At 44.3% G+C, this 20795-nt stretch overlaps 1 protein-coding gene across 1 annotated transcript in view; it reads left to right on the plus strand.

Annotated features, from left to right (window-relative positions):
- Positions 1 to 587: 587 nt before the first annotated feature.
- The window catches only part of NAMPT (nicotinamide phosphoribosyltransferase), a 50544-nt gene continuing 30336 nt past the window's right edge, over positions 588 to 20795 (plus strand). The window contains exons 1-2 of the mRNA XM_075016593.1: positions 588 to 826; positions 19716 to 19872. Of these exons, the coding sequence (XP_074872694.1) occupies positions 638 to 826; positions 19716 to 19872 (346 nt within the window). The 5' untranslated portion in view covers positions 588 to 637. The remainder of the gene's footprint in view (positions 827 to 19715; positions 19873 to 20795) is intronic.

Raw genomic sequence — 20795 nt, forward strand, 5'->3', positions numbered from 1 at the left:
CCGACGCACCGCTCGGTGGGACCCCGCGAGGCTTGTTGCACGCAACCGCGGCAGGTGGTCTCCAGCGCTCGGCGGGGCGGGAGAGGGGCTGGGGGACCCTAACCAAGGGCCCAGGCTCCAGACACTGACTTAAGCATCCGAAGAACTTTCTCCTCCTTTCAGCCCCCGCAGCAGCCCTGGGCCCGCTGCACGTGGAGCTCGCCCTTGGCTGCGCACGTCGCCAGCCCCAGCCAGCGCGGGCGGGGCCGGACACCCCCTCAGCCATTTCCCCGCACCAACGCCGGCTGCGAAGAATCGAAAGCTGCCGCCTTGCGTCAGCAGCGCCCGGCACGTACGATCTCCAGCCCCTCCCACCCCGCTCCACTACGTCATCAGCTCTCCCGAGCGAACTCCCCTCACCTCCCGCCCGCCTCAGGGGAGCCCAGCCAATAGAAGGAGAGCGTGGAGCGGCTGCCCTGTGACGTCTCTGCCTCGGCCCCGCCCTCTCCTTCCAACGACGGTCGAGTTCAGCGCCGGAGCCCGAGGACGTGAAATGTTGACCCCTCCCCCCTCTTTCCGAGGCTGCGTGCAGGCTCTGGCCCCGCCCTCCGCTACGTGACCTCATCGCCTCACCTCCTCCCGGCGCAGGTCGAATCCAATGGGGGGGATGTGGAGCGGCGGCGGCCCCGCCCCTTGGGGAGGCTCTTGGCAGCGCGGGGAGGCGGCGGCGGTGCAGCCCGTTTGTGATTGTCTTGGCTCGCGGCGGCCGCGGCTCGCGCTCGGCGGCATGGAACGTGCAGCGGCGGGCGCCGAGTTCAACATTCTGCTCGCCACCGACTCCTACAAGGTAGGGGCGGCGGGCCTGGCCGGGGTCACCTCTGCGGGCGTGTGCTCGACCGGCGCGTGGCGCGCAGGGCACCGGCCGGCCAGGGGCGAGCGGGGCGCAGGGGGCGCCGTGCAGGGCCCCGACAGAGCTGGAGGCCGACGCCTCTCGGGGCGGCCAGGTTGCTGCCGAGCGGCAGAGGGTCGGGGCTGCAGGTGAGCGGCCCCCGGTGGCGTGAGGCCGGGAGGAGGCTGGGCTGACCCCGGGGTGCCCCCAGCCGGGAGGGAGCTGCTGGCTGGCCCGGCGGTGACATGAGGCCGGGGTACCCGTGGAGGGGGCGGGCCTGGCTGGCTGGCGCCGCAGCGAGCTGCCGGGAAGAGGACAGATAGAAAGTGAAACCTGGGGCCCGGTGATGCTCAGCGCTGGGGGGGCGCGAGCACCGCCCGCAGCAGGGTGGTGGGGTCCGAGATATCGCGGCGCCCGCTGGCTGCGCCCGGGCAGGTGCTGAGCGGTCGCATGGCGCTCGCGCCGTGCTGAGAAAACCCTCGCGTTTGGTGTGCGACTAGCCTGGATTCTTAGGGGGTGTCCCAGCAAAGGGCCGATGCTCCTGCCTGGCCAGGAGCCTGTATGGCTCGTGACAGCTACTCCTGCTAGCTGGGAACGTGGTGTTCTGGGATCCCAAAACAATCAAGCGTGCCGTGTTGAGAAGATTGTCAAGTGAGTGTTACTCTGAGCCCGGGTCCGTGTTATTAACCCCTTAACGCAACTGAAGGAATATTCAACCCTTTGTTTTTCTTACTGCATAGCCCCTTACCCCCGCTCAGCTCCCCATCTTTCAACTTTGGACAATGAACCTGTGCGAGTTGGCTTCATTTCTTTTTGGCCTTGACTTCACAATGTTGTAAGGGAACAATCAGTGCTAACTTTGGGTGTGAGGTTCCCCAGGTAAAACTTTCAAATTCACCTGCATGCCTTCCACTGAATGAATGGGAGCTGTTCTTGCATCGCTAATTGCTTGTGAATATCCCAGCCTTTGTGTGTGTTGGGGTGGGGGGGCTGAGGGGGAGAGGGAAAGGGGGAAGTCTTTATTTGGTTTCACTGTACAAGTTGTTTGAGAGCTAGATTGCTGGGGAGAGGGGAAGAGTGTTTCATTCTAGGGTAATGTAGTATTACTGCTGTTTTGTTTTGTGGGAATACAGACTAACACGGCTTCCTCCACTCATTCTAGTGTAGTGAAAGGAAAAAGTATTTTCAACTGGTAAACTTTGTTTAGATTTGATGTATACTGCAAAATTAGACCTGATTAACTATGCCAGTAGGGATTGGAGTTTACATATAACTTAAAATCTACCCTGTGGTTTATTCCTTGTCATGGTGAGGTGGCTTGTGGTGTCAAATGACCTGGAGAGGTATGCCAGTGGGGTCTACAGCTCCTGAAAGGAAAACAGCAGAAATATAGCACTTTTAGAGACCAACATAATTATTTATTTGGTGATGAGCTTTCGTGGGACAGACCCACTTCATCGGATCAATCTCATTTCCAATACAGACTGACATTAAGTACAGAGGACCAAAACAAAAATTGAAATAAAAACTGACAAATCAAGTACATAGGACTGAAGGAGAGGGCATTACCTCAAGCAGGACATTTAAGATCCACCCCCCATCCTACAGTCCTACATTTCTGCAGTTTTGTTTTGTTGGAGTACAAACACTGATATTACTTTTACTAGTTCCTGAAAGGGTCACCCAAATTGGAGAGGTCAAAGGGTAGAGACCAGACAAATTTGGACCATTTCTTCCTAAGGTAAAAGGAGTTGGCTTAGCGTTAACAACCCTATTTGTAAAAAAGCAAAAATGACAGAAAGATGGGGGGCAGGATAGCTCAGTGGTTTGAGCATTGGCCTGCTAAACCCAGGCTTGTGAGCTCAGTCCTTGAGGAGGCCATTAAGTGATTGGGGCAAATAGATGTCAGGGATGGTGCTTGGTCCTGCCAAGAGGTAAGGGGACTGGACTAGATGACCCTCCCAAGGTCTCTTCCAGTTCTTGAAGATGTGTATTTTCAATTAAATCTAAATTAAATCTGCAAATAAACCTACAACTACACTGCATAATTGCTACAGCAGCACTGCTACAATGATAGTGCTTCTGTATAGGCACATACTTCCCAGAGAAGCAGTAGCTAGGATAATTAGAGAATTCTGTCATCAACCTTTTGCTTGTCTATAGGGGGACTTAAGTCAGTTTAGTTATTTCACTCAGCAGTGGATTTTTCTCATCCTTGACAGATGTAGTTAAGCCAACCTGATTTTTCTAATGTTGACCAGACATTTCGTGGAACTGCTTTCAAAACAGCTTTTAACCCAATTAAACCTAGTCACCTTCTAGGAACTACATCAGTACATTGATCTGGTCTCTTTTGGGGGTAGGAGAGAACCTTCCTAACTTGAACCATGTTTGAGGTGAACCACAAGCAAATCTCAAACACTGCTGTAGAAGAAACTTAAGATGCTGTTCGGAATCTTTGTCGTGTGGATGTAAGTGCTGCTGCACGTTCTTAACCTCAATCTGTACTAGATTTTTTTCCCTCTCAAATTTTCACTAGTGTAGCTCCCCAGGTGCTAACAATGGTGACCATGCCAGTGTAGTGAATCAGTTTACCAGGGTTTAACTGCTGTGTTGTTTAAAACACTGCTGACTGCCTGTGCATCATCTACAGTTGGGATTCCAGTGCACATGCTCAGAAAGGCTAGAATAGGCCCCTATTCCTTAACTTGAGGACCTGTTGCAGCTTCGTTTGCAAGTCAACATTGAATTGAAATAAAGTTGTATACGGAAACTTGTTGTTGTAATACACATCCAGAGTTCAGGGGCCGGATCTCTTCCTCCACCCCCTCAGCACTGTGTCAGCCCCAGTCCCTTCCTTGGCCAGTGGGGTGGGAATGCTGGGGGAGGACACCCCCCCACTGGCCAGGGAAGGGCTGGAGCTGCCACAGCAGGCTGCTGGGGTGCTCCATTGGTGGGCTGGGCATTGGCCAGGAAGGAGCTCTGGCTGGCACGTTGTTTGTGAGGAGCAGACAACATGGTAAAACCTTGCCCAGTTGGACAGACACAGCTAAATATACAATATAAAAATTACACAAGGTATAGCTTAAAGGTGGTAATTTGAACAAAGTTACTGCTACAGTTAGTGTCCTTCATTGTATACTAGGTACAATTGGAAACTTCTGTCTTTTTCATGCAATAAGTTTTACTTGTTCTATGCCTACCGCTAAATCTAATACACTTGTCTGTGTAGTTACATAATATAAGCAATATCACTTGCCTGCTCCCTGAAGTGACCTTATCCCTTCCTAATCAATGATATAGATTCAATGAAAGCACTTTCTGTAACAATCCCACTAAAATATGTGATAGGTTGTAACTCTTTGCAGAGGTTATAAATCAAACACTTTTATATTCATTTTTTTTCTAATAATAAAAAGCCCTGTAAGAGCTGTTACACACTTCCAATGTCCTTCACTGTATTGGCATCTTATAAAAATGGATGCCTAAGTCAGCCTCTCTGGAAGAAGCCACCTCTAGTTTAAGCTGCTTACTTAATGCTCCAATACTAGTGGATGACTTCCAAGCAACCATTGTCACTGACATGATTATTTAGCAAAACCCAGCATGAACAGAATTTACAATATGTCCTAAATGGAGCAAGACTGTACTCAACTCATTTCTGAGTGGAGAGCAGCTTGGCAACCGTCAGCACAGTGCTCTAACAATCCATGAATTTGAATCTGGGTTTCAGTAGCTTTAGTATCGTTGCTGAATGTAGCATGAATAGGTTTGGTCTGGGGAAGGACTTAGTAGCTGGCCCTCTACCTGTATAGCACCTAAGTACTGTGAAATGGACCCTGACGTTTTGCTTTAAGGAATGCCATGGGGACAATCCACATGTTGTCCCATTTTTCTATAAACACCACCCTATCTCACAAACTGGGGTGTGATACCACAGCTTGTCTGGATCCAGACCCCAAGGCTTGGGGCTCCCCTCCATAGAATCCAGCCCATTGAGGGGCGTGAAGCCCTGAGCCTTGCAGGCAGGATCAGGCTACCTTCCAGATCCAGACTATAGGCTCCTTAGGGAGCCAGGAAGCAGCTCCAGGCTCCACTGCTGGTTGCAGCTGTTCTCCCAGCATGCCCAGAGGCTTTGTACCACTGCTCTGCTTGGCTGGAATTCTGGCCAATCAGAGCAGCAGAAGGCCACGCCTGGGACAGGGGAAGAGCCATGTGCCTCTGGGGGTGCTGCAAAGAGAAGTGCAACCCGGTCACCCAGACCGCACCCCCCCAGACAAGTCGTATCCTTTTCCTGCCTCTTCCTTCCCATCCTGACTCACCATTGACACCTTGCTGCTGCCCCCTCCTTCCCAGATACTCCATCACTCTGCACCCCAGACCCTCCATCCAAGCCCACCCAGACCCCCAAACGCTCCTGCATCCTTCCTCTCACCTAGACCCACACCCCAGCCCGCTCCGACATCCCTCTCACTGAGACCCTCCACCTCCCTCCTACACTCTTACCATCCGCATCACGCATCCCAGCCCCCTCCAGCTCCATAGCCGTAACCCCTAAACAGTTGGGAACCACATCAGTGAGGTTAGGTTTTTGTTTTTTGTTTTTTGCTTTTCGCTTCTGTGACCTGACTGATTTGTCTACAGGTCAGTGGCCCCTGACCCTGTCATTAAGAATGACAGAAAAGTCCTCTTGAATTACTGAGCCAGTCTATCTAAAACTAGGGATGACGGGTTATGAAAAAAACTTGTTTTGGTCTAGGTATTCTAAAGAAGAGTTAGCATATGATGGATGATTTCAGAGGTTTGCTGTAGGCCAGGCACTGTTTTTTGCAGTGCTAAGTTGCAAGATCAATTTAGCATTATAATTTGAACCTCCAGAATTGTGCAGCTAGTGCTTCTTGATTTTGAAGCAGGATGCTAAGTTATCCTGTTTTCTTTTTTGGGGCCAATAACAAGGTAAATATATTTGTAATGCTTTACAATGTAGGACACAAAAAACAATTTGCAGAAATACATAATCATACTCAGTCTTTCAAACTTTTTTTTTTTTTTTATATTTGCATGTGTTTTGCCGCCTTGCAGCTAGTCCAAATATATAGTGCAGCTATGTAAGCCATATTCTCGGTATTGGCTACCTGTTAGATGAACTGTGGAGAGGTGCACTGTGTGTACAGGGACCACGATATCTAAGATGTTTAGTTAATGTCTTGCAGAGTGAAAATTTGTCCCTTTAATACTTCATTTATCATTCTTAAGTAAAGCTTTCAAGAGTAATGGGGCACCTCTAAATGAATCTTCTGTGCAGGGGGGAAACTGCAGTTTGACAGACTGAATAAACAAATTCATATCTGTGAAAGCCAAAAGCAGTTTTTGCAAACTACTTTTTAGTGAGGTAATGTTCTAGAGGTGCTAAAGGATCTGCAATATTGCTTCAAAGTGATACATTGTTATGGTTCTATTGTGAAATTACATAGCTGAGAGAAGGAAAAAAGTTCTTCTGATTTGCAGGTGCTAGCGGTTTTTCACTAGAGTGGGGATTCTTAAGCTGGGAGTTGTGGCACTTGGGGTCATGAGGTTTTTGCGTGCAAGCTGTCAGCCTCTACCACCAAACTCTGCTTTGCCTCAATCATTTATAAGATTGTTACTTTAAAATGCTTTTTTATATTTTTAATAGTGGTCACACTCAGGCTTGCTGTGTGAAAGGAGTCACCAATAAAAAAATTTGAAGAACTAGTAATCTACGGGGACATGTATTCCGTTGCTTTCTCTAGACTAACCACAATATATGGAGCTTCTGGTGTGCAGTCCTCCACTGTACCACACACGGTCCCCGTGTTCCTCCCTCTTCCTCTTTATTTTGGGGTTCCCTGCAACTCCCTCTAATGAATCTGTGCCTAGGGCTCTGTGCCCTTTTATTTTACCCATGCTCACCCATGGCAGGGGCCATGTGCAGCCCTAGGTGTCCTATACAAGGGGCTATCGTATTGAGAGGGGCGATAGAACCCTTGTGTAGTTCTCTGTACATCAAAGCGGCATCTTGGAGTTCCTATGTTCAACACTGTCACATAATTATTTGTTGCATACAGCATATGCCTTATGAGGTATCATTCTTGAGCTGTTGAACACTATTGCCATATGTTATATGCGCTGCTGCTGTATGTGACTTATGAAGTTTTAACACCCACAACCAGCCTTTCAAGTACAACAGTGGAGTAGTCGGACCTGGTGATAGCCCATTGAAGGGAAACCACTCCCAAACAACCATCTCAGAGCAAGCATAGAATGGAGATAGCTTGACCCATCTTATAGCAAAAACCTTTCCATCAAGCTGGAAGAAACTATAATAGAAAGGAAAACAATATCATCTCTTCCCCTCTTGTCCTTCTCAAGTCAGCCCTTGAGGACAAAGACTTTTAACGGGGTGACTGGTTTTGGCTTGAAGGACGTTCCAGCCTGTGTACTGAAGATCTGTGAACTGTTTGTACCATCTATCAGGGCAAAATGCTGATAGATTTGACTTCTGTTTAGGAGTTTATAAAACACAGGCTGCAGATTTTATTTTCCCCCTCCCCTTTTTAGGTAACCTACTTGGATCTCTGTGCTTGCTAATTATAATGTGTCTTTCTGTAGTTAATCCATTTTATATTTTACCTAAATAGTGTGTTTGAGTTCTTGGGAAATCTCAGCTCCATTTACAAAGTCTAATGTGGGTCCTCCCCACATTGAGTAGGGGTGGGCTAGGTAACGAACTTTGCTCTGCCTGAAAACCTACCTAGTGAACATGGTACAAGTAGACCCCTGACTTATGGGTTCAGGGGGGTCGGAAGTGTTGTGTTCTCCCAATCCCCGCATAAGTCAAATTTCCCATGCAACTCGGGGGAGCCAGGAAACTGAGGAAGACACCCAACCTGGTCAGTTTCCTGGCTCCAGGGAGTGGAGGGGAGCTGGGGGCCAGGTGGCAGCCTGGCTCCAGGCTCCCCTTCACTGGCAGGAGCTGGGAAACTGACCAGTACATCATTGCCTGGTTCCAGGCTCCCTGCCATGCTGGGAGCCAGGCATGGCTTCCCCCAGCTGATAGTTGAGAAGTGAATGGTGACTGTACTGTGGAAGTGCTGGATTGCTGCCAGGCAGTGGGCAGTCATTTTGGGAAAGCCACAGTGGAGGCTGCTGTCATGCAAGTATGTAAGGCCATTAGTCATTTCCCACTGTACAGGACAGTGACTTGATAACGTGCAGGACTTAGTAGATGGCTTTGCAGTAGTAGTCTTCCTGGACTGCAGTGAGGGAGAATAGATGGCATGCATATTCCTGTTTTGGCTGCAGCTCTTTTGCCATATCGTACATCAACAGAAGTGCTAGCTTCTGTGACTATACAGAATTTGGTGGATCACCTGGGAGTCTTCACTAGTATCACTGTGGGCTGTCTGTAAAAATGCATGACAAGTGTCTTAAGAACCCAGGATTGCTCAGGAAGGGTGCATGAAAGTACTTTTTCCTGTCCAATGGATTACCACTGGTAATGTTGAAATGTCAGCGTTGATTTGGGGTGTCTTGCTTGCCTCTTGTTTCCCTGATATATGAATTAATACTCCTTGCCACTGTGACAACACCAAGGAAAAATTCAGCTACCAGTTCTGCAGGTGTAGAATGACAATTGAATGTGCTTTCAGTAGATTGAAGGAGATACTGGTGGTAGTGTTTAATCATAAGATTGGATGTTGGTGAAGAAAAATATGCCAATGGTGATAGCTTGTTGTGTCCGGCATAATATGTGTGAGGCAGTGGGAGGAAAAATTTGCAGCTGTGCTAGAGAAGAGATGAAGTGGCTGTCATCTGAGTTTCTGCAGTCAGCTATTAAAAGAGCTCAGTGGGAGCTGTGTGGCCATGGTACGCATTGAAAGAGTACTTTACTGTGGCTGACTGTTACTGTGGGGTGTTTGTGCTCTGCCTGGTCCTGCTGTTTCAAGGCCTGTAAAGAGTTGTTCTACTTGATGGACTCTCATCATTACATTGTTTATCACTGATCCTATGAGTTCCGTTCTCTCACACAATAACAAGTAGTGAGTGGGTGTTTTGAGTGGTACTATGCACTCTGCCTCATCTTTCAAAAGAACTAATCTCAAAAAAAAAAAAATAGAACTTTGTGTACCAAAACTAACTTATTTCAGTTGTTTAATGTATTTTTGTAATAGACAGAACTTCACAAGGGGAAAAACATTCATAAACCAAAAGTGCCTGTCATAATCAGTGCTTGTGAAGCTGCGGTTGTATTTACTATGTTCTGGAATGGAATGGGGAGTATAGAGTTGTGGCTTATTGGTAGTACTTGGAATGTTGAGGGGTGAAGGATGCTTCTGAAATGGAGCCCTCCATTGATTGCACCAGGAGGTAAATCTGTGCTTGTTGAGCCTATAGGTCAACAAGAATCTGCAGTATTTTTGTGTGCTGCTGGAGAAGCCCTAATATGTGTTGTTGCATCCCCTTCTTTGTTTTCTGCTGTGACTCCTGGGCCTTTTTTCTGTACATTTGTTCCTCCTCTATATTGTCTGCAGAATTCACATTTCAGGCATTTGTGAAAGGATTGCAGAATGTGTCTCTTGTTGAACTCTTTTAGGGAGTTACAAAGGACTTCCCTATGTACATAAACAACTTGCTCTGCAAGTACTGTCCCATCCCCCCACATACTCAATTCTGGTGCAATCTAAGAAAGGTATGAAAAGCAGATACCAATTCTACCTGTTTTTTATTTTATTTGTACAATAAGACAAGTAAAACAAAAATCTATACTTGGTCCTGCCAAGTTGGGATGGGCTACCTCTGTACATTTAAATGTAGTATTAGAGAGCATAAGAGGATCTAGGATAGAGGGAGCCCAGAGAGAACTTTTAGAGAAGAGACATCCTAAAGGAAAGCTCCTGTGGGAGGACAAAAACATTCGAAATCTTATAAGCAGATGATTATGCCCATCCAGGACTGTGGGGAGTTAATGTTCCTTGCACATGATTTTTCTTTTGCTGATCAGTTGGAAGCAAGATAAACTGAGGGGTTGAAGGAAAAAACATTTTTTTCTAAGGGCTTGGAGTAGAGAGGGTGATGAAAAATTGTGATAGGTCTGTGAATTATGGAGGGGAGGGAGGGAGTGGGAAAAGGGGAGACACCTTTCAGACACCATAAAGTTCCATATAACTATGGGCTGTGAAAGAAAAAACATATTTTATAGGGCAAAAATAGACATTTTGGACCCTGTGCCTAGCCAAAGGCAGGTAGGGGAATATACCCTGATGGTAGCAACAGAGAGAGAGTCATGCTCGTCTATATACTATCAAAACAAAAAAAGCAGTCCAGTAACACTTTAAAGACTAACAAAATAATTTATTAGGTGGTGAGCTTTCATGGGACAGACCCGCTTCTTCATATCATAGCCATACCAGAACAGACTTAATATTTAAGGCACAGAGAACCAACACTGGTAATCAAGGTTGACAAATCAGAAAAAATTATCATCAAGGTGGGCAAATCAGAGATCAGAGGGGCAGAAGGTGGGTGGGAAATTAGGAATTAGATAAAGCAAAGTATCTAGCTCATCATAGGGGCTCTTTTACATAATTTACTTTATCTAATTCCTGACTCTTCTCCCTGCCCCCTTCTGCCCCTCTGCTCTCTGATTTGCTCACCTTGATAATAACTTTTTCTGATTTGTCAACCTTGATTACTAGTGTTGGTTCTCTGTGCCTTAAATATTAAGTCTGTTCTGGTATGGCTATGGTCTGAAAAAGTGGATCTGTCCCATGAAAGCTCATCACCTAATAAATTATTTTGTTAGTCTTTAAAGTGCTACTGGACTGCTTTTTTGTGCTGATGGTAGTTGATTTTGCCACTAGATATCCTGAGTTAGTGGTCTGATGAAGAGATTCAGCAGAATGCTAAAATCTGTGCTAGGAATGTATGTGAGTAAGACGTCAAGACTAGGAGAAATTGTTGAATTATTTGCTATTCTCTTACAGAATGAGGCTTACTGGTTAGTTAACCAGTAGGGGCTAGAGCAGCCCCCTGCCTGCCACAGCTGTTCTCAGGGACATCATGGGTGGGGGGCGGCATGGGGTGCACCAACCCGACTGGAGCAATCCCTGTCATATGGGGTGGAGAGTCGGGGAGAGAGGCACAAGGAGGGGGAATGGGGAAGCTGCAGCTTGGCTTGTCTAGAACAGTCCCCCTGCTGCAGAGAGGGGCTGCTCTGGTATAAGTGCAGTGCCCCCAACTGTGGCAGACCTTGGACCAGATGATTGTGTTAAGCGGTGAGATGGTCTCCCTGCCTTCTAAAGGCGAGATGAGAAATAATCACCTTAATTTGCAGCACGGGAAACCTTTGGTTAGACAGTGAGATCCTTTTTAACTATAGGGATAGTTAAGCACCAGAATAAACTTCCAATGGGGAGTTGTACAGTCCCTGCCACTCAAGATTTTTTAAGAACAGGTTGGACAAACAGCTGTTAGGATTGATCTACGCATCTTGGTCCTCCCTCAGTGGAGGGGGCTGTACTAGATGGCCCTTTGATGTCCCTTCCAGCCCTTGTTTTTATGATGTCCCTGGCTAAGGTGGCTGGTTAGAGCCTAATAGTTTAGCAAACTAGATTGCAATGTTCTAAACCAAAAGCATAAAAAAAAACCTGTTCTAGAACATTTTACAAGGCTGTGAGGTCACATCAGACTGGACTTGGCACTCCCAGAGAAAGCAGTGGATTGAAACAGAGTTTAAAAAAATTGTTTGGCTAACTGGCAATATCTGCAGTAAAAATCCTGCTGAACATGGCTGCCCGTTCTTCCTCTTCTGTCTGCACAAGCTGCTGTTGAAACCCGTCACCCCACTAAAATGATATTCTAGCACTCGTTGCAATGAGTTGACTATTATGTTGTCTTGTGTCAGGTGACAAACTTGTGGGCCTTTTCAGGCTGGGGAAATTTTTCAATTAACTACAGCAGGCTCTGACGTCATGTTAGTTCAGCGGTTCCCAACCTTTTCCAGACAGGGAGTCGCACTCTCAGGGGCTAGGAGTCACTCACAGGCTGGAGGGAGCCAGGGGATGCACAGGGACCCCCACAGCTGGAGGCCCAAGAATCCTGGTTGGGGCCCTGGAGGAGACTCAGACCCCCCATGGCTGGAAGTCGGCCGGGGCGGGGGTGGGGCGGGGGAGCCCTGATATCCCTATGGCTGGAAGCTGGCTGGGGCAGAGCCCTGGCCAGCAGTGCCATCTGGAGGGACCCCACCTTCTTCAGAGGCTGGAAGCCAGGGAGCTGATCAGCTCTGCCCTCCCTCCCAACCTTGGACTCAGGCCCCCATCTTACATGAGCTGGGCAGTGCTCCTCAGGTATGCAGTTCTCTGCCCTGTAGCTGAAGTGGTTCTTAGTTTAACTGATTGGCTTAACTGCCTGACAGCTGTTAATTTGGTTAAGAAGTTGAGAGCCACTTCAGTAGCCAGTACCTGTGGAGCCGCCCAGACCAACCAGTAACCCTTTTGAAATGTAATTGTGACCCATGTTTGGGTCCTGACCCAGCTGTTAGGACACATTGCCTCAGTTGAATATGTGGGAGTCTCATTGTAAACCAGCTGGCCCACGTGGCTTTTTCAGTCGTATTCACATCCTATTTTCCCAATAAGCAGTTTTCTGTGTGATTGTTTCATTCTTGAAACTAGGCCCTACTCATCATCTTGCACTGCTTACACTTGGCTTCCCTCCCCCTTCCCCCCCCCCCCGAATGAATTCTGTCTAAATATGCCCAAATAGGGTCTTTTTTTTACATCCATGTGTGCACTAGATATCTTTCCTTTTTCTTTCCAGCCCATGCCATTGTTCCCTTTTCATGTTACCTCCATCCTTTCCTGTATATTATCTCTCTTAAGAGAATGTCTCAACTAACTCTGACAGGGTTGGCCCAGGTCCACCACCTCATAAACGTGTGACAGAACCAGATAGCCTATCCCCTGTCTGTATTTGCATGTTAATCTGGTGAGAAACAGAAATTGAAAATTTGGAACTTGCAAGAGCTAGTAGTTAGGCTGGACAAAGTCATTAATTCATTTGTGAGAGTTAATGTTTAGCATGTTTGTGGTAAGATTTCATTAAATAATCTTTTAAATAAGAAATTTTATATTATCAATTTTGAAATCAAACTTAATTATTTTTTTAAATCATTGATTTTTATCCACCCTGAGCATTTCTATTGTAGAATGGTCCTTTATTTGTATGCCTGTAGTACTTACAGCAGTATTGTTTGTTTTGATTTAGGGGGAATATCTGTTTATGTATTTCATTTATTTAGTTGCTTCTCTGGGCTGGTCAATATAAATTTGAGCTTGTCTAGTAATCTAGTTTTAGTTTGGGTATTGCAGCAAAGTGTTCACTCAAGCTGCGTGTAGGCAAAGTTTAAACTATCCCCATGTCATGGGATTGGTGTAACCTTTAGAATAGGGAGAGAAGGATGTTATAGCTTTGCAGCTGAGTTCAAATGACTAGTCTATGCCTCAGGTCTAGTATGGCTGCCTTCCTCTGTGAGGCCTAGTTGTATGTGTGCGGGGCTAGGAGGAAGGGGAAATTGGCTGCCACCCGGCATATGTGGTGGCTTGAAGTAGAGGAGGATGGGCCCTGCAGCTCTATTAGGTCCCAGCTCATGGTCCTGATACAAGCAAATGGATTCCCCAATTGTTGAGTGGGAACCACCCAAAACATGCTGCCTTTGACACACAAATGTTTATTTCCCAGGTTGCTTCCTAGCCTGTTTTCCAGAGCTGCCATCCACAGGTCTCCTGGGTCTCTCCAGGGTTATCAGCTGGTGGAACTCCCATGGCTCCATCTCCACTTGGGCTTCTGTGGGCAGCCAGGCAGTCTGGTTCTCAATGTGTCTGGCCGCTGGGGCTCTGGCAGCTGCTGGGAGGGAGCCTGAAATGTGCAACCTCCTCCTTTGGCGGTCAGAGCAAACTGAGCTGGGTCGCTCCCTTTTATACAGAGGCTGCAATTGGAGCATGCCCAGCAGTGTTGAGGACATGGCTTTGTCTGCACTAAATGGGAGGGGAGTTAATTTTAGGGTAGGCAGACACACCACTCATCTGATTTAACTGCATGAGAGTTTTTTTGGAAGTTCCTTGCCTTGTTACCTTGCACTTTTCTATTGATTTTTTAGGTCATTTTAGTCTGTCCCTTTGTATCAGCACATTTTCATCCCTAATATCTACCATTTGCAATTTTTTTCCAGTTATTCCTGGGTGATAGGCTAGCCCACAGGAACTAGAGTGGTTTGTAGGCCACATAGAACATCACACTTGAGTTTCCACACATATCACTCAGTTGTTTTCCTGATAGCAGTTTTTATTCAGTGTTCTGCATTTTCTCTTATTTATCTGGAAATTGGGAGGAAAGAGATTATAACTATGTCAAAAGCATGTTACAATCATAAATGCCTTATAACACTGATTTTTTTTTTTTTGTCACTTTCTTCCTTGTTTGTATCCTTTCTGCAGTGTTTTTATTCAGTAATGTAGTGCCCTTTTCCAAGCTGTGGTCTACTAAATGTAGCCCCTATATCATTCTTGCAGACAGTCACAATGTGTATTGATATGTACTTGTAGCCTATAGACTTTACCAGGACACAAGATTGAGATGCTCTTATGCTGTGTGTTGTACGAGACATCTTGTTGAACAGATCCTTCCCCGAGATTCTGACAACTGAACAAATGAGACTGAACGGGTGGGACAAAGCAAGTGCCTAGTGTCGTCTTTTTGTGAATGAGTAATAAAATGGCTTAAAGATTTGCCCAATTTCACGAGGGCAGAGCTTGAAATTGAATCCAGATCTCCTGAGAGCCAATTCTAGCCACGTTTTAACCCCAGGACCAGTCTTCCCTTTGCTTAATTTCTAATATGTTACTTTAATACGATTACAATAAGCACTTGGAAAGCATAGCACTCTAAGGCTGTGAAATTATAGTTTTCTGAACACCGAAGAATTCTTAGGCACTTCACAAGGACACCTTCTGTTCCCTGAAGAACTTTTAGTCTTCAAATAAGAGAAGCACGTGAGAGCAATGAGCACTGTGAGTTTTAATCTGTGGGAGGAAGTATAACTTGCATAGTCATGCTATTGAAAATATAATTTAAAGATTACATAACTATAATGTCTTAAAATTTTAAAACCACATATGCCTTGTTTTGCAAAGATACAGACTAACATGGCTACCCCTCTGAGACTATATACCTTGTTCAGGCCATTTGAATTATTTTTCAGTAACCAGTGATTTAAGAATTTTTTAGTCTTAGCTCAGTGATTAGAGCATTGGCCTTGTAAACCCAGAGTTTCATCCCTTGAGGGGGCCTTTTAAGAGTCTGGGGCAAACAGATTTAAAAAAAAATCTGTTGGGGATGGTGGTAGGTCCTACTGTGAGTGCAGGGGACTGGACTCGATGACCTCTTGAGGTCCCTTCCAGCTCTATGAGCTATGCATAATTTGAAATCTGTCAATGACTTTAAAATATTTGAGGCAATATAATTAACAATTACACAGCATTTCTTTATGAATAACCCTATTGTCAAGGATTTAAAACTAAATGAAAATTTGTTGGGAAGCAGCTTGATGTACATTTTTAGGTAAGAACATTTTCCCAAAGAAACTTATGAGGGGGAAAATCCATTAAACTTGATTGATTTTTTTTTTTTTTTTTTTTTGACACTAGTAGTTTCTAGATTTAAACTTTTTTTTTCTTTTTCAATCCCCATACATAAAGAACTAATCTTGTTATTGGTAATTCTGTCTGTCTTTAGCCGGATAACTGTAGTTTACCTGTTGTGCCTTGTGTTGTGATCACATTGCATATTTCAAGCTAACCAGTGTTATGCCAGTTGAATATTTCTTTGGGAAATCTCCAAAGAACACTTTCTGTAGCTAGAGCAGGAAGTAGTGTTGCCAGTTCATTATGGCCGTGTTCTCACTGAGGCCATGTCTACACTGTGCAGCTTAAAGTACCACAGCTATGCTGCTGAAGCCTTGCTGCTGTAAAACATCCAGTGTAGCCATTCTTTGGTGGCAGGAGAGAGCTCTCCTGTCAACAAAACACAGTTGCTTTGTCTCTCCTGCCAGCAAACCACTGTTCCCAATAGCACTTCTTATTTGTCAGGAAGTGTGGGGTTGTTCATGGGTTTCTTCTGTTTGTTTTTTTTGGGGTGTGGGGGGGGGTCACGCTGGGGTCAGAAAAAGGCTTTAGAGGCAACGGTGTAGTGCATGTATTGCCTGAGTTTGTTTTGGACCAGTGGTGTATTGTTATACTAGCCTATTGACCCTAATGCCAAATTCATTACCCTGGCTGTAGGTAGTCTTAATACAATTAATACATCAATTTAAGTTTGTGAAACAGCTTGGGATACTTCAGGGTAAAAGTTGCTGTACAAAACAGAAGGTACTAGTAAATACTGGATCAGAGCCCAGTATGTGGCTGAAGTCACGTGTAGCTATAATAGATGCAAATACTAAATTTCATTATGCAGACAAACTTAATATCCATCACGTGACAGTGATGTAAACCAACAAAACTGGAAAAAAATGCCTTATAAGGGCTCTAATCTTTCAAATTTACACCTACAAGAAAATTTAATCATGTGATTAGTCCAGTTAGTTTGTGTGAAACTGTCTGGCACAGAATATCATTTGTAATAGCCATTGACTCCTTGCATCCTCTTTTTTTCTTAAAGACCAAGTAGTGTAATTTTTGTGGTCACACATTTCTTCGGATATAAACATTAAGTGGAAGTGAACATTCTTAACTTTTGTAAATTCTGTCATGCTGTGTGTGCTCAAAACTTAGGAGTTTAAGTTTTGAAGGCCAAAGATGAATAAACTTTCATTTTTTACACTTTTTTTATTATATTAAACATTCCCTTGCAGCATTGGCTACATAAGCACAGCTTTATGCTGGTATGTGAAAACCAGAAAGTGAAACTGGCCATTCTAGTTCACTGACCAAGCAGAATGAAATGCAAAAAATAGAACAGCACAAGTGATTAAAAAGGAAAATTGGATTTTAAAAATCTTTTAATCTACAGTTTTAGTAATAAAGGTAAGGGAAAAATAATTTTGAAAGTATCAGATACTTGCTGTTTAAAAAAGAGCTGGGATATATTTTTCTAGAAAGATATCATGATAAAACAGAAAAATACTTAAGAACTATTACTCAATACTCCTGGGGGTATTCTGCACCAAAAATCTAAAAATTCTGCCCACAATACTCTGAAATTCTGCAAAATTCTCCAAGTTTTTTGTCCAAATAACACTACATAATGTCCATTTTCAGTAATTGGGTAATGTATTTCCAAGTACAGGTTGCAGCTCCCTGGTTCAGTGTGGTTGCGGCCTGACCAGTCCCAAACAAGAGAATTAGCTGGACCAGGGAATGGTCCCTGTCACTGGCTCCCAAGCTGCCTCCTGCACCCTCTCAGCACTGGACTGCTCTCCCTATGTGCAGCTGCTGCCAGGCCATCACCCATGCTGCTGTGCCCCCTCCCCTGCCACCCAGGGCTGCCAGGGGAAGTTGGCTCCAACCCATGCTGGGGATGCAACTCTAGCCCTGTGCAGCTGCCCCCAGCGTCTCTGGGCTACCAGAGGAAGTCGACTCTGGCTCCAGCCCTGGTCCCATGGGGCTGCCAGAGGGCATGCCAGCCTGGGCCCTGTGGGGCAGCCAAAGGATATGGGCTGCACCCTACTGCCTGGCTCTCTGGTCCAGTGACCTCCCTCATCCAGCAGAGTGTTCATTGTAGGAGTTCCAGCCATTAGCTATCAGCAAGTCGCTCTCGCTCTCACACTTTTTCTCTCATATCCAGGAGTAGATTTTAAAAAAGCAAATCCTATGACAACTCGGTTTCCCTTTTCTCTGCCACCTTCCTTGCCCACCAGAACCCCGTTGGAAAGCCCCATGCTCCCTCCTTCCCAAATTCCAACTGCACCCTATTTCTGTGAAGAAAGGACATTTTGTGTGCAGTGTTAATTTCTTCCAAATGCTGCATTTTGCAGCAGCGCAGAATTCCACCAGGAGTACACTTCAGTGCCTTAAAATGGTCTTTGTTTGAAAGAAGTATCAAGAAAAAGTTGTTATTTATACAGGTTGAACCTCTAGTCAGGTCCCAAGAGTGCCAGACCGATTCCAAACGAGAATTTTCTGGACCGGGGAGGTCAGTATTATCTAGCAGCATGACCGACACTTCCAATGCTTATTGGGCTCTTATAAGATACTTAGGGGTAAATTACAGCTAATAACACCACAGAATACTGAAAGCCAAAGCTAGTGGTGGTAAACTTTTTTGGACCGGGGAAACTTGGCCACACCCATGATAAGTGGTTGTCTGCCTGAATTAATTAAAATTAAAATCAGGCTGAATTAATGGATGTTGCCGGATGAGTACCAGACTAGAGAGGTTCAGCCTGTACATATATTATATTGACCAAGCCTAGAAAGCTGTTCATCTAACTACAGCTATCCAAGCAATTCTTGAAGTTTTCCTTCAAATTTCTGTCCTGAGCAGTGGTGACATAGCACCTTTATTTTTCTGCTGTAAACTGTGTAAATGTATATTAGTGTGTAGTATACAATAGTATATTTTGACAAATTGTGAAAATTAGCTGACTTAAGACATTTGAGATAGCATTTACATGGTAGAATCTGTAAACCAATCCAAACTTTTGTAAATAAACTGCTTTTTCAAATTACACCATTGTGTAGCCTTCCTATTTCACATGTGGGTGGACATTATGTATAAATATCATATATTAAAGGGAATGACAGGATTGGAAGTTAAAGGCTAAAGTGGCTCATCTATGGGAAAGGAAGATATATATAGTTAGGCTTGAGGTGTAATAGATCTGTAAAATGTGCATACTAAGAGTTCCCATCAGTAGTTGAGAGAATGCTAGGCACATTTATAACCATTTGTGTTCACATGCTCAGCTCTGACTAAACATTCGCTCTTGGAGTGGAATTCCCAATGCCTGGTTTGTGCCTGAAGATGAGCTTTTGTGGAAAATTTGAGCAAAATCCCTTTAGTAATTTTCAGTGGGGAAAATGCAGCTCTTCCATTGAAGAAAACCAACCCACTTATTTAACACAACTAGCAGCAAAAACTGAGGCTTGAAAGTTGGCAGGGACATAATCAGAGCCTGAAAAATCTGCTTCCCTGTTCACCCAGGATAGATGGGAAGCTTTTTTGGGTGAGTTCCATCAGCTTCTTCAGAATCTGAACTGCTTGAGGAATTTTATCTAGTCTTATGACTATTGATAACTTACAGATGTGAAGGGAGCATAAACTGATTCAGTGCTAACTTCTCTAGAGGCAAACATCTCCCATTCCATTGCTGCTACCAAGTTTGCAAAGGCACAGCAGAGCGAAAACTGACTAGCCTTGGCACTTTTTTATTGCTATTCAAAATCCAAGTCAGTTTCACTTTGCTGACCTAGGAAAACCTACTGTGTGAGCAGAAGCAGAGATGGACACTAAGTGTATTTAGTAGATATAAAGATTGAAAAACAATAGAGTAAAAAATGTGAAATTTAGTTGAGTAACCAAGATATGTGGGGGAGAGGTACATTAGAAGAGATTTCCCCCATCCGTCCTCCCAGCTCTTATGATGGATGGTGTGGCAAAGTGAGTGTTTCTCATTGCTAGGAGCGTGAAAGAGTTGGGTAACTGAATCACATGTAAAGCTGGAACTCTGCTGAAAACGCTAACAAGTATTATTTATCTCTGATATCTTTTTTTCGGTCTGTTTTGCGGTGATATACATTTTGAGCTCTGACTGAGGTTTTTCTTAATGTAGGTTACACATTATAAGCAATATCCACCTAATACAAGCAAAGTGTATTCCTACTTTGAATGTCGTGAAAAGAAGACTGAGAATTCCAAATTAAAGAAGGTGAAATATGAGGAAACAGTATTTTATGGGTTGCAGTACATTCTAAATAAGTACTTAAAAGGTATGTCTCATCATTCTCAGATAAAACATTTCCTGCACATAAATCTCCATATTTTTCTCCAAATGTCTTATATTCTCATAGTTGAGTTTTTGGATTATCTTAGCTCAGTGTTTTTAAAATTTGAAATGTCATCTTATTCTCATGACTCTCAAATGAGATGTCATCTCTTATAAAATGGTCTTCTGCACTTGCTGCCTTCTATTTTTTGTAAGCTATCAATGAGATTCAGCAAACTAAAAACTATACCAAAGAATAACCAGTTTTTTAATCTGTGAGAAGACATTACAATGCTTTAAAGGAATATCAAACATAAGAACTTGAAAATTAGAACAAAAATAAGTTACCTGAAATCATTTTTAAAAAGCAGCAATAGATTTGGAAGAAAATAAGTTTTTTGTTTAAAACTTGAAAAATGTGCAATCTGTGTCTGTTCAGTTAAATGCCCATATTAGTAACTTTTTGTGTTTTAATGTATTTGCCTCTAAATCTAGTCATGATCTATAACAGAATTTTAATGTTTTCTGATAGCTGTGATGCATTTTTCAGACCATTTGAGGGTGTACATCTTAATTTTGCATTATAGATTAAAGTTTGGAGGTACAGTTTGTCTTTTTTCAAGTATATATCTAGTTTGATCAGTCTTCTCATTCTGTTTTCTGTTTATACAAAAAATCCTTTCAGACAGCATTGGTCACAGATTGTGCAAATCTGAACCAAGACTCCTCCAATGCCAACCCCAGTTCTTGCTAGATGTTGGCATTCCAGTAGAAAAAAAAATTTTGGCAGTCCCATATCATTCAATATGGAAAGTGTAGGATCTACATTTCCTTTTTCTTTTATCATCTTGAAATGGAAGAACTGTCCCAAAATAGTCATCTATTGAAGTCCCCAAAACCTCATTATCAGAGGCTAGTTGATGTTAC

The sequence above is a fragment of the Carettochelys insculpta genome, chromosome 1 (assembly GCF_033958435.1).
Source record: "Carettochelys insculpta isolate YL-2023 chromosome 1, ASM3395843v1, whole genome shotgun sequence".
NCBI classification, from domain to species: Eukaryota; Metazoa; Chordata; order Testudines; family Carettochelyidae; genus Carettochelys; species Carettochelys insculpta.